This window comes from Agelaius phoeniceus, chromosome 3 (genome assembly GCF_051311805.1).
Source record: "Agelaius phoeniceus isolate bAgePho1 chromosome 3, bAgePho1.hap1, whole genome shotgun sequence".
In the NCBI taxonomy this organism is placed as follows: Eukaryota; Metazoa; Chordata; class Aves; order Passeriformes; family Icteridae; genus Agelaius; species Agelaius phoeniceus.
Window position 1 is genome coordinate 77,235,991 of NC_135267.1, and position 13,793 is coordinate 77,249,783.

At 41.6% G+C, this 13,793-nt stretch overlaps 1 protein-coding gene across 3 annotated transcripts in view; it reads left to right on the plus strand.

The window, feature by feature from the left end:
- LOC143693582 (uncharacterized) overlaps positions 1 to 13,793 on the plus strand; it is a 68,714-nt gene that overhangs the window by 37,226 nt on the left and 17,695 nt on the right. For all 3 annotated transcript variants that reach the window (XR_013181417.1, XM_077175664.1, XM_077175665.1), the window contains one exon: positions 9,422 to 9,520. Coding sequence is in view for 2 of the 3 variants with exons in the window: in XM_077175664.1 (XP_077031779.1) it covers positions 9,422 to 9,520 (99 nt within the window). In the remaining variant the exon portion in view is untranslated. The remainder of the gene's footprint in view (positions 1 to 9,421; positions 9,521 to 13,793) is intronic.

Sequence of the window (13,793 nt, forward strand, 5' to 3'; positions counted from 1 at the left end):
CCGGCACCAGCTAATGTCTTTAGGAGGATTTAGATTAACTCTTGTGCAGTGTGCAGAGTGTGCAGAGCTGGCAAGGAGAGCATGAAAGAAAGTTGAAATTACCCATTAACAGAGCAAAAGTGAAAACACACAAGTATAATTGTTCTCATTCTTTATTTAAGATAAAACCCACATGTGAGCTACTGCCTAGTCAGGATTAGCTGCCAGGAAGCCAAGTCTTGCACCCGGAGAAAGCCCTGGGTGATTTCCCTCCATGACAGCACCCTGGGCTCCCACCAGGGTAAGTGGCAGCAGAGAACAGGTCCTGAGTGCTGGCAGTGAGAGAGCAGCCTCTCTCAGCTCATGGAAACAGGTTTATTTGTAGCCACTTTTGGGTGACCCTCTGTAATTGCTCCCAAAGGAAGGGAGGGGTGGCTGGGGTGTCACCAAACCGTGAGGGGGCCTGGGTGGCCTTTCATCGTGCCCCAGGCCAAGGGTGGCCACACAGACCCTGTTTGCCTAACCTAAGGCAAATATGCCTTGGCTCAGTGCTTGTTTCTGTGTGCTTGGCTGAGGCTGATGTGATTGTTCACAAACAGGTGAGAGAAAAGTAAAGAGGAGAAATGAAGGGGCAGCCTCTAATGCATTCAAAGGGGAAAAGGCCATTTGAAAATTACTTGAAAACCCCTGAGCCTTTCAGGCTGTAATACTGGCAAGATGAAAGATGACCAAATGAAGTGCAGTCAAGGTATTTTTAGAACAGTTATACTGTTATACTCTATGGAAAATAGAAAATTCAGGCTATGAGTTTAGATGGGATGGTTGCAATAAGTCTGCTCTTTTGGCATGTCCAGCCTGAAGCAGCCTAGCTGTGGTCCCAGGAGAGGAATGGGGAAGGAAAAGCAAGATATTATATTGGCACATAAACAGATTGGCTTCTGGATGCTGGCTTTCCTTCCTCCTAGTATTTTGCATTTTAGGAATATATTTCTAGTCACACAAGGAGCTGCAAATACTTATGATACTGAGCCACTCTATAGTGATAACCTGTGTAATGGAAGTGTATAGGTAGCCACCTGGGTTGGGTGAAAGTCTATGGAGAATCAGGCCCAGAAAGCTTTTGTTTTTCTCTATGAAATGCAAATGGAACTCAATCAAAGGCCTGCTCACAAACTGGCACTACTTTAAATGTATCTCTGTTTTTTAACTGATACAAGCAATTGATGTGGGTTTTACATAGACATTGCCTAGAGCATTTCCTGGTTTTGTATTGCTGCCCATCAGGGTTACAGAGATATATTCAACCACTGTATTAATATTTGCTTGCACTCTTAGGTGCTTATGCTCACAGAGAAAATATCCATAAGTGTTAGTTTCATTGCATTTTCCTTTAATTCCCTACTCCCATTGTAAAAAAGGCAAGTCTTCTTTCAGTTTTTATTTGATTCAGCTGTACTCTTCAGCTTTGGATAAATGAGGATCCTCCACCTCATGAAGTTAAAAATAATTATTTAAAATAATTTTTCTCTCCAGTTCTTCTCCAGTTTACAGAAAGGCCAACTTCTTGTTATTCTGAGAAAAGAGGGTTTTTATGGGATTGCTGCAGAGAGCAACCCAAGACTAGAGGAGGACCAGATCCAGAGTTCACATTTCAATACTTCTCTTGAGTGTTAAAATGAAAAACAAAAAATAGAATAGTTCAGCTGGAAAGGATCTACAGTGAACATCTGTCTATCAATATGAACAAAAAAAAAAAAATCCATATTTTACAAAAAAGCTGTAATTCTTGTGAATTTGTCCCAAATAGCTATTAAAACAATTACAAGGTAGGTAAGGAGATATTTTCCTTTTTCTTGAAAGATGCCACTAAATCTAATAAGCTCTGGAAGTGAATGACATTTGGCTGAATAGCAAGAAAACAGATTACTTTTTCAGATGTTACTTATACTTGGAACACTGTTTATGTCTAAGCAGAATTGTATGTATTCAAGTGCTGAATGCTGGAGCTTTAATAAAACCCACCTCAGGCATAGAAGTGCAGTCTGTGATCTTGGTTTAGGTGAAGACCCCGACATTGTTGGAGACTGAAACGTGCCAGACAGCCCTGTTGTGGAGAACAGTGGCTGCAGAGGAGCAGCTTGTGTTGGCTGGAGGCAGGAGAGTTTCCTGGCATGGGCACCAGCTGCTTCACGCTGCTGAGCTTCTGTGCTAGAAAGCTTCCCTCAGCATGGCTGATTTACTGGGGATGGCAGAGCAGCAGCAGCCCCTAAGGAATGGTTTGTGGGTCTGGCATGTGAAGATATCAGTGAGAATGCTGAGAGGAAACAGGTGTGTCTCAGTTTTCTGAAATGGCAGAGAATCCTGCATCAGTGGCATTCATGTCACTCCTTCCTTCGCTTCATGCTTCTCAAAAAATAGATCTGAAACATAAAGATGATGGCTTCAATACAATGATTGCTGACTCTTCCATTGTAATTATTTTAGCTGAAAGTAAGCTGAAGGAACTAAAAGTGTAAGTAAATTGTGTAAATCTGTAAATTAATAATTTCTTCACTCTTATTCTAGGGAAATTTGGTGTGTTTGTAGTGCTGTTGTCTGTCCCTCTTTCTGCCCTTTCTTCTGGGTGCACTAGATTGATTTGTATCAAGGTTCCAAAAAGGTTTGTGAAAACTGGTATTTAGGAACAGGAGTGGGAGTCAGGCACAAAGCTGAAAGAGGAGATTTTTAATACAAGGTGAAGTTGCTTTTCAAAATGTCACTTTGAGGATATGTTGATCATTGGCACTGCAAGAAGCCAGCAAGTGAAAGCTTTTACCCAGCTCTAGCATAGAACTTAGGTATAACAGGGCAGGAATTGAAAATTCAGCAGTACAGGAAGGAGGGTCACAGACAAGATAGAGCAACAATTTTTGTTACTGCTGCTGCATTTTTTTTTTGTGTGTGTAATTAGTTTCTATGAAGTGATTACCTTACTATATCTAAGTGCAACAGGTCCTGGGAGTGTGATGTATTTGTATCATTCAGTTCATCACTAGTCCAAAAAGACAGAAACAGTGAAGAACTGAGGAAGAAAATATTTGTAGATCAAGATGGACAAGCATATTGTCTGGATTTATTTCTTTTATTGAACGGAACCCACCACAGGAGCAGATTTTGAAAGGCGGGAAATATTCCAGCACTGCTAGGTACAAAAAGCAGGTATTAAAAGTAGGTATTGAAAATTGAAGTTTTAGAAATGGGAAGAATTTTGCTGCTAACAGCAATGGAGAAGAGGGAATAACATAAAAGGAAATAACATCAAAGGAAAAACACAAGCTGCTCAGTAATAACTGCAAAGTTTAGGTTTAAACAAATAGTTATCCTTCCAGGGCAGCAGATCAAATGTGTTATTAAATGTGTAGTGCTAAACTGAGGCAGATCACTTTGGTATTGAGATGCAGATTTGTGAGCCATTTACCTAAAGGTAATAGTTATATCAGTGTGAAGAGGAGAGGCTCCCTGAGGATAAGATACAGAAAATGTCACCTAGGATAGAGCTTTGAAGAGCTTTCACAGACAGCACAAGAGATAGTGGAGAATGAGGAGCCATTCCAGGGTGGTGGGAAATCCATATTTCTGCTGGGCTGCAATGGTTCATAGTGTGATTTTTTTAGGACTGGGGACATGAGAAGTGCCCTTGCTCCTTGCAGCCTAGATCAAACTTACGACTCTTTGAGTTTGCATGTTAAAATAAATGTGATATCTCTCCCTTTCAGAATAGACATAAATCCCTCAAAAGTAGGGACCAAAGCCAAGGTAAGTTTTAAAGGAGAAAAAAAGATGACAAGGAAGGCTGAGAGTCAGGAATGAGAAATTTAGTGCAGACTGTCACAGCTGAGAAGGGGACAGAACTGAGTGAGGTGCATGTAGTGCTCAGCGTAGCAGAGGAAGAGGAAAAAGAAAGGGGCCAGGAATGGGAACATTAGGCTTCAGAGGGATGAAGTTTAAATGCCAAGGAGGGCCTGGGACCTGGAGTTTTGTGTGTCTGGTGACTACTACAAAACTTGAATCTTAGTAAGTGAAGACTGTGACTACCCTCTCTTCCCTCCCACATTAGTTTCTAATAACAACAAAATAAATCCCCAAACTGGTCCACTTCATGCTTCAGGCAGCCTTTATTTCCCAGAGCACACTTTATGTGTGGAATAAACTTTATGTTTATTCCCTGAGATGTCCTGAAAGAGACCCTGGACCTTCCTTCTCCCAGCCATGACTGCCATGAAGCTGCTTTAGAAGAAGCAGGGCTGTGGGTGGTGGGGCCTGGCCCCCAGTGCAGGCACGGGAAGAGAGACTGAGCCTCTTGATGTGGAATTTTGAGGAACTGCATTTTCTGAGGACCCACACCAAAATTCTTTCACTTCTTGGTAAAAGAAAAAAAATCATTAAAGCAGGCCCTGATAGGCAAGAAATTGACATCAGTCATATAAACAAACTTCCTTCTCTTTCCAGTCCACCTTCCTCTGGCATCCACAACTCCAAAATCAGAACCTACTGAGCACCAGCTGCTCTTGTTTTAGCTCTATCCAGAGCAGCTGAAATTTATGTGAAATTCTGCTTTCTAAAGTTATATGTGTTAGCATTAATTTCATTCTAAAATTACTCTGAACTTTAGCAGCAAATAGAGTTAGATGTGGAGTGGGAGATGCCAGAGTATCTATGTAAAAATCAGGTACCATATATAATTTCTAGGAATGAGAAGCAGGTATATAAGATAAAGCTCTAAAAACAGAGTTTGGAGTTTAAGAATGAAAAAAAAATCATCATTTGCTTAGACCATTTAAGGCAGCTCATCCTAAACCAAAACGGTCTTTCAGCAGAGACTGATTTGTTTTTTTCCCCCCATATCAGAGACAAGGCATGGATTTGAAATTAATTTTTATCCTTCACTAGGATCTTAATGTGTTTTTAGGAAAGTACTTGAGGGAGACCCCACTGTAGTGGTGTTCTAGTTCTTATGCAGGTTGGTTTTGGATGGGAAACACTCTGTGTGGAAAGTGGTGCAAAGCTGATGGTGTATTGTAAATAGACAGATGACTCTTCTGACAGGGGCTTTTCCTTTCACACTTAGCAATGCTAAAGAATAAGCTTCTTTACACAGAGTGGATACAGGTAGATAATCTGAATAGATGTTCTGTAAGACTGTCCCTTAGGAAGTTACTTCAAATGAAACATTTCCAGTTATCTCTAGAGTGAAACTTGATAATCAGGAAAACATCTAGAGTTCTTAAGCACAAATTCATGAGTGGAGGAGTCTCAGATATGATATTGGTGCTCTCTTGACATCCCAGAGGGGATGACTGATGTGTAGAAAGATCTGTGTTGGTTCATTTTTAGCAGCATAGATAAGGAAGGCTGGAAGCACCACAGCTCTTGGTGCTTTTCAGCAAACTCACAGTGAACCACAGTATCACTTCTCTCTTCAAAAACCTGGGGTTGTTGAGCCATGTTTGCAAATAATAATGGCTGAGGTTGTGTGCCAGTGTGATCAGGGAGTTTAATATTTAATCTCATGGCTGTCTGTGGTGTGCCCTTGAAGCTGTGTCACTGAGACAGATACCTGCCTGTGGGAATTGGAAGTGCTCCCCAGGAACTGCAATGCCTTGTGCTGACAAGTCCTTGATGAGTGTGAACTCTCACTGTGCTTTTCATCAAGGTGGCTGCTGGGGAAGCAGCTCCTGTGAGCTGTGCCAAAGAACAAATCCTAATTTATTTTAAAATGTGTTCAGAATGTAACATGTGAACAGGGGTGTTTCAATGTTGCTGTATATATCAGTCAATATGAAATCTCTTGTAAGTCCAGTGTATAAAATGTGTAATTTTTTACATGTAATTCTACAGAACTTATTAGTGTTATTGTAGTTTACAGTAAATGAGACATAGTGAAATATTTAGTTTGCTCTGGGAGAGGGTTGCCGGTGTGTTTGGCTGAGGTTAGACCTTGCAGACCTGTTTTCTCTCACTTTGCTCTTGTGTTGTCGTTTATATCAGTGCAAGTAGGTGTAAACTGTGGCTAATTCAGGGAGGTGGCAATAACTGCCCAAAGTGCAGAGACTCAGACTTTGTATCTGTTATAGTGGGTATTGCACTCTGAAATATATTTCCTGTTAATTTCTCTTCCAGAGCACATTTGAAAAAATACCTCCATTTGGGGGAAAGGGGTGGTGTGGTGTGTGTCTCTCTGTTTGGGTGTTTTGTGGTGTTTTTTGGGGTTTTGTTTTGTTTTTTAATAGAAGAGCATACAGAGTTGCTTTATCAAAACCTTTTTGAAAATTTTAAAAATAGTGCTGAAGTCATATGGACAAAGGACATTTAAATGAACAGTTACTAGAAGTTGTTATGGTCTTTTTAATTCCTCCTTGAAAGCATCCTCAATTTTGTCTGACATGGACCTAAGACTCCACATCCCATTGTGAAAATATCCCTAATGATGTGCTAGTTCTCAAGGATGTATCAGAGTGCTGCAGCTGACACCCGATAACACTGCTCACTCCAGTGCTGGCACACTTTGCCTGGTGGGTGCAAAATCTCTCCTGAAACAGATCTAAGGCAAGAAGTCAGGATCTGCATTGACTTGCAGGACCATGCAGCAAGCAGCAAAAGAATTGATTCTCACTGAGTCAGGAGGCTAGGCTGAATGCCTGATCCTTTCCCTCTTTGGATCTCTTTTCCCCCGTTTTCTTCATGCAGGAAGTGGAAGTGCTACTTCTCTTACAAGAATTTAGCAATTTTGGTTTAGACCATAATAGTTAAGCATTGTGAAGGTTTTCTATTTTTTCTCTTTTTTATTCTTCTTGCCAGGACTGAAATTAAAGCAGAGCTCCTATGTTTAACACATTAACAAAGACTAGGGGAGTTATGACGAATATCTCTGCTCTGAGACTTACCCTTCCTTAAATTTTATTTTCTCAAAATTATTGTGCATCTGACAAAGAACTATGGGATGCACACACTTCTGGGGGTTGCTGGAAATAACTCCCTTTCCTTGCTTTAACTTGTTTGCAGGGTTTCTGCAGGAGAAGAGCTACAAGGACTTTGTTGTTTACCAAGTACAACATATAGCTAACCTCTGGCACCAGGTCCAGGAGCTGCTCTGCTGCCTTCTCTCTTTGCTCAGCTGGCCTCCTGCCTAATCTTCCTGCTGTAACTGGGATGTTTGCAGTTACTTTCCCTCTCAGTAGCAGTTTGTGTTGAATTGTGTGGTCAGAAAGACACAGACAAGATTGTTTGTAGGCTTCTTAAATTACACCAGCTGCAAAAAGGAGACGGTCCCTGAAGTACACAAGCTGTTCTCCAGGCTTAGATTAATAATCTTGTAGTTTGAAGAATGCTAACTAAGCTTCAAAGAGCGCTTTCTCCCTGACATCTCTTCATATAATCCTGTATTTATTCATTAAATTTTAAGCCCAGGAGGGCCTAACTGATTATTGACCCTGTCACCTGTTCAAGGGCCCATTATATTTTACTCACTCAGCTGTCACACAGGGCAGTGACTGATATGTGGCCAAAGCAGAGAGTCCAGAGAGGTGTTTGGTTTTGATAATGGCCATGGCTGTTACTATTTGGAAATGTTCTTGGTTAAGTACTCAAGTGAAGCAGGATGCCTCTGTTAAAGTGATCAGACCAAATCTCCTGCTATAACCACTTTAAAGCATTGAAAAGAGAAGTTGCAAGGGATCTCTGGAGGTTTCTCGTGCAACTTCTGCCTCAACTTCAAACCTAGATCATGTTGCTCAGGGTCTTTTTTATTTGAACTTGACCTGTCTCAATGTACTCATTCTGAATCCTCCTGTTCTGCCAAGTACAAAATCATATGGGAAAATTTTAAATCGGATCCATTAAAAATTCCAAGCATATCACATCCACACTGTTGTTATTGCCAACCCAATCTGTCAAATAATGAAAATCTGCTGATGGCATTCATTGTTTTTATTCAGTAAATCATTGTAATAAACTCTTTCATCTAAGAGCCTTAAAGTTGACTGAGGCATTGATGTGAACTTTTGTGTGAAATTTGCCATCAGTGGATCCACTTGAGCCTACCTCATGGCTGAGGTCTCCTTTGCTGCCTCAGTTGTGAACCTTTGCACCTCTGGCTCATGCCTGGAAATGAAAATGTGTAAATACCTTACACTTAGGCTGCTTCCAGCAGAGCCAGATCCAGGCATTTCTGAAACACCAGTGCAGCACAGCCTGTGTGCTGCTCCTGGGAGGGCATGTAGCAGCTGCTTCATCACCAGTGGTTTCAGGCAAACAGAGGAAGATATGGGAGCAAACAGTGAACCAAAGCAATTGCACTTCTCTAGGTCTCATGGAAGTATAATAACAGCTTGAAGTAAAATCTCTGTGTTTGAGGATTCATCAGAACAGCCTTTGTGCAAAACTTAACAGGCTCCTCTCCATCCCCTCTTTTTCTGTTGAAAGATGGGTTAGGTGGCCTGAGCAAAGCTTTAAATCTCTGTTTCAGTCCTTGGTCTCTGAGACAGATTTTGTATTGTCATGTATAACTGCCTTTTATGACAGATCTCAGAAAGAACCACTGTAATTTTTCTAGTCAGAAAGAAAAAGAGAAAATAATTTCAAGAGTTTTCAAGTTTTACTCTTGCATAAGATCAGCTTGCCACAGAAGCTCTAAATGATGGGTTGGTGCTACAGCTAAGCTGACATAACAGCTATGGCTGCTAAGTCAGCTCCCCTCCCTTTCCTGTCCTTGGTCTCCTGCTTTAGTTTCTCAATAATTTTGGTTTGATGTAAGTGTGCTGTGTAAAGGGAAGTTGTCAACTCCAGCTCATCCCTGCTTGTGCTCCTGCTGGATCTTATGGCCTCTGTGTTGAGAGACAGACCTTGTTCTGATCTAGAGGAAAATTATCTCCCCACTCCACACTCTAATTTTTCTTCAGGTTACTTTAGGGATGCTTGCTTGATATGGCTGATTACATAGCTATGCAAATACTAGGAGGAGGGGACAGGACCTCCTTTAGCTGGCAATTTCCACTTGTTTTGGCTGAGACATAACAGGGAAGAGCTACTTCAGATATCCCCTTGTAAAACTGTACCTGTTTTGCTGACACTAAATCATTTAATCTCTACTTCCAGGGAAGGTAGGTTAGTGAAGAGTACAGCCTGATGGAAAGAAAATATATAGGATGTGAAGAGAGTGAAGTATGGATAAAACATAATGTGGTCCTCTTCAGAAGCCTTTTTTCTTTCAAAGAAATGGAGATTGGCTCCAATAGGGAAAACATGATCTCCAAAACATTCCTGCATTTTATGTTAGTTTTTTTTTTTTCCCAGGGGAAGATAAATTTTAGGATGGCACATCAAGGGGCAAATAAACTGTCATGAGTTGAATATCCCATTTAGAAAATGCATACTTCTGACTTTGCTTTCTTTCTTCTGCCCACAGCACCCAGCCAGACTGGTGGGATCAGCACCCTGCCAACAGCCACCTCATTCTCATAAACACACAAAGCCCCAAAAAGAAAGGGAGCGAATATTTCTGATGGTAAGTGTGAAAACCCCAGCCCTTGCTGGCTCCTTTCAGCTGAATTTTGCTCTATAATTACTAAGCTAAGTGTAGGAAAATAAAGCTATGTTTTTCAGCAGCTTTTTCCATTGGCCTTACCAGAACTGCACTTGGTAGCCATTTCTACAGAGTCATTATTATTGTACTGCCATCATCACCAGAGCAAAGAGTTGTGGTGCAAAAAGATTCTATAGCATGCACATGGCTAAAGAGGAGTCTGTGGCACAGCAGATAATTTATCACAGCACTGCAACATCTCCCCCCCTCCATGTCCAGTCCCCCTCAGCTTTTCAGTTTCTAATATCCTTTTAAAAAAAAAAATTGTTTTCTTGTGGGAGCACTGGCTCTTGACCCTCCAGAGCTGCAAGGTTAGAGCTTCCTTCTTGAAAAGCTGATGGTAGGGCAGTTGTCATGAGCTATGATACATGCAGTTGGGAAGACATTCTGTGGCATCACAAAATCAGGAGAAAGGCCAGTTCATGTTATGAGGTGACTTGTGAGTGCAAAAAGGCTATCAAGATGGTTTGGTTTTAAAAACGATTTTGTTTCTTGTGCTTTGCTGTAAAAATCTATCTGCTGACACAGTGGGGAGGTTATTGCAGACTGCTGCAGGATGGATAGCTCAACATTAGTCTGGTGGTCAAGGGAACCTGCAAAGGCAATTATTCATGAGCTCGCCTTACTCTTCCTTCTGACAGCTGGGAAATAAGTTTCTATTAAAAATATGGAGGGTGGTTACCTCCTCTATATCTCTTTCCCTATTTCCTTGCTCCATGTAAGCACTCTGACAGTTCTGTTCCTGAGTTAGGTTTTTGAGCTTTTGTTGTTTTTTTAGGTTACAGACCATCTTTGTCGATTCCTGGGTTGGGCAGTTTGTGTTCTATTTCCATGCCAAAGGTACTGGCAACTGTTACTGGAAAGTAGGAGAGACAGCATCTTATGTGTACCAAGTTCCCTTAGAATTCTGTTAACAGAACTGAATTTAGGAGCAGCATGAAATCCATGCATACATATAAATCCCTGATTGCTTTAGAAAGGATGCTGGATTCATTTGTTTGCCAGCAAAGCCATGCCATGCCAGCTCTGACTTCAGGCTGGAGAAGACCACCCAGTTCTCACTGTTGCAGACAATGAGGGTCCACTCTGGTTCTCACTGGTGTCTCCTGAAGAGATGTCCAGCTACCTCAGAACTTCATAAGCCACTGAGTGGCACAACCAACTGCTGAAGCAGTCTCAGAAGCATCATGCACCCAGATTCAGCTCATTTATGGCTGGCACTGCTTAACTTCGGGTTTGTGACTGCTCCCAGTCCTCCTTTGAGTTTCTAGGAATTGCTGCATCAGAAGTAGTTGTTTGTGAAAATACAAGTGTTAGGAAAAAAATAAGTGAGCAGGTCAGGAGCTTGAAATTCATCTATGGCTGCTTGTCAGAGGGGCACATCCATCATAGAGGTTGTACTAGTTTTGGCTGGGGTAGAGTTAACTTTCTTCACAGTGGCTGGTATGGGGCTGTGTTTTGGATTTGTGCTCAACAAGGTTGATAATATTGAGATGTTTCTTTTATTGCTGAGTAGGGCTTACACAGAGACAAAGCCTTTTCTGCTTTTGGTATGGCCACGCTGATGAGGAAGTTGAGAGTGAAGGAGAGGCTGAAAGGAGACGTGGCCAGGACAGGTGACCCCAACTGATGACTCAGGGGACAATCCAGACATTCTGGCATCAGGCACATAGTATAAAGTAGGGGAAGAAGGACATGGGGGCATGTTTGGAGTGATGGCCTTTGTCTTTCCAAGTAGCCATTTCTTGTGATGGGGCCCTGCTGTCCTGGATATGGCTGAACATGTGTCTTCCTCAGGGAAGTGAATTAATTTCTTGTTTACCTTTGCTTGTTTGTGTGGCTTGTCCTTTCCCTATTAAACTGCCTTTGTCTCAATCCACAAGCTTTCTATCTTTTACCCTTCTGATTCTCTCCCTGATCCCCTGAGTGGGGGAGTGAGTGGGTGGCTGCAAGGGGTTTGGCTGCTGGATGGGGTTAATCCATGGCATAGGTTTAGATGGATAAGCAGCTGCAGAACTGAACTTGCACCTTTGAGATTTGGGCAATGCCCAGTAGCTCTGTGTAGACAAATCCTTCCTTCTCTAAACTTTTGCTGTATAAGCAAACAGCAGAGATGACAGAGCAGCTGACACTTTTCTGACTCACTAACTCCTTTTAAACTTCTCCTCCCCTTGCAATATGTTCCTCCCTTGCTCCTTCTCTCAGTCCTTATTTGCTCCATCTTTTTCACCACCAAAATGCTGCCCAGCTTTAAAACATTGGTGTAAAGGCCCTAGGTTAATGTACAAATGCTTAAAGTTTGGGGTGGTAGGGAATCTAGGACCTGGTGGTTGCAGAAATGCTGACATCCCACACCTAATTAGGGACTCAGGGACAGATTTAAAGCCCACAAGCAGCTGTTCATGCCCTCTCTCCTAGATGGAGGTAGGGACACTAGCTGAAGTTGGGCACTAAATATTTTGTGAAATCCAGACCATGCCTTGGTGTTTGGATCATCCAAAAATTCAAGTCCCATTGATTCTGAGTGGTGGAAAATATCATGTGTCACTTATGTTTCTGAAAAATGGTTCCTGTAGGCTGCTAATTTCAGGCACCCATTTCTGAAAATCTTGAGCTGGAGTTGCTAGAAGTTGTTCTTTAGGCCCAGTTCACAGCTCGAGGACCATTTAAAATAAAGCAGACTTTTAAGTGACTTTTATAAGATAAGAGTTTCAGATATAGTTCATTAAATTGTTTAATTAGTTCAAGAACAACAGCAAATCATTGGTGTTTTTTCCTGTTATGTTTTTCTCCCCCAGCAGTTGGTTCCCTCTGCCTTCATTGCCCAAATGTAAATGGTTGCTGAAATTTCCAGATGAAGGTTTATGACATAAATGAATCCCTAGTGATTGATTTTTGTTTTCCTCTGTGAAGTCCACACAATGGGAGGTGGCTGCTTATCGCTGAGTAAGATCATTGAATGATTTAATGAGGGGTTAAATGAAAAGTAAGAGTTTTCATACTGGTGTGATGTAAATCCTGCGTCTAATTAAAGCCTCAAAGCATTTTTTAAAAGCTGTATAAAAGGTGAATCATTTCTGTAAACAGCCCTTAAAGTGAAAACCCAACACCTTTGCTGTGGGAGAAGTAATACAATCTCAAATACCTCAGCAAACAAAGAGTCCCTCGCCTTCTGCGAGCTGCTCTCCTTTTTTTTTTTCAGCAGCTCAGCATGGGGTGCCAGAAAAATCATTAACGGGCCCATCTTGCACTTCTGGCTTTTCCACACCTGCGGATCCCCATCTCTGCTGTAGCTTTATGGACCGTGAGGAGGCAGGTTTGACGCCAGGAAAGACAGGCTCGGCCAACAGCTGCAGGATGGGCAGAAAGCCAGACAGTAAAATGTAAAGAGGAGGAAGGAGAGGGATCACCTTTGAAGTTTACCAAAAAAACAAAAGCATGACTTTGACCACTTCCTTTTTTAATTAGCTGTCTCAGGTACATTGAGCCACCAGCTTGAATGGATACTGGCAGGGGGTTGTTGGAAATGTTGAAGGCAATACTGTAAGGGTTTCAGCACAACGTGACTATTACTTTTTTAACTTTTTTTTTCTTTTTTTCTTTTTTCTTTTTTTTTTTTTTTTTTTGGTTGTTTGGGGTTGGTTTGTTCTTCTGTTTTGTTTTGTTTTGTTCTGTGTTAAGTTAAACATCCTAGCACAATGTCCGGGAAAAGAGTTCATTTCACTTGGGAACGCCTGAACTACAGCCAAAATCTCTATCTTTTGCAAGTGTGAAAAACAACATTAAAGCTATGTTGAAGGGTACTTGGATCCCACACTAGCCAGGAAATTGATGATTACCACTTCCATAGCAACCAGGACACACCTCCAGCACACACAGGTTGAATTTTTTTATTATATGTATATAGTGTTAACTTTTGCTCAATATCCATGCTAGCACCAGGAGGTTGCTTTTGATTTGTACTACTGTAGCTGAAAGCTGCATTGGAGGGATCCTGTAAAGGAATTGCAATTGCTGCAGGAACCAAACTTTCCTGTGCCCCCAAGAGGCCAAAAGTTCACTTTGAACTAGTATGTCCCTACTCCTGTCTCTGCAGGGAGAAAATGCAAACTGCTGTTGTCATCCATAGGAACTATATGCATTTCATTTACAAGGCTGTAGAGTAAGTATTTTCATATTTATAATCCATGTTAGG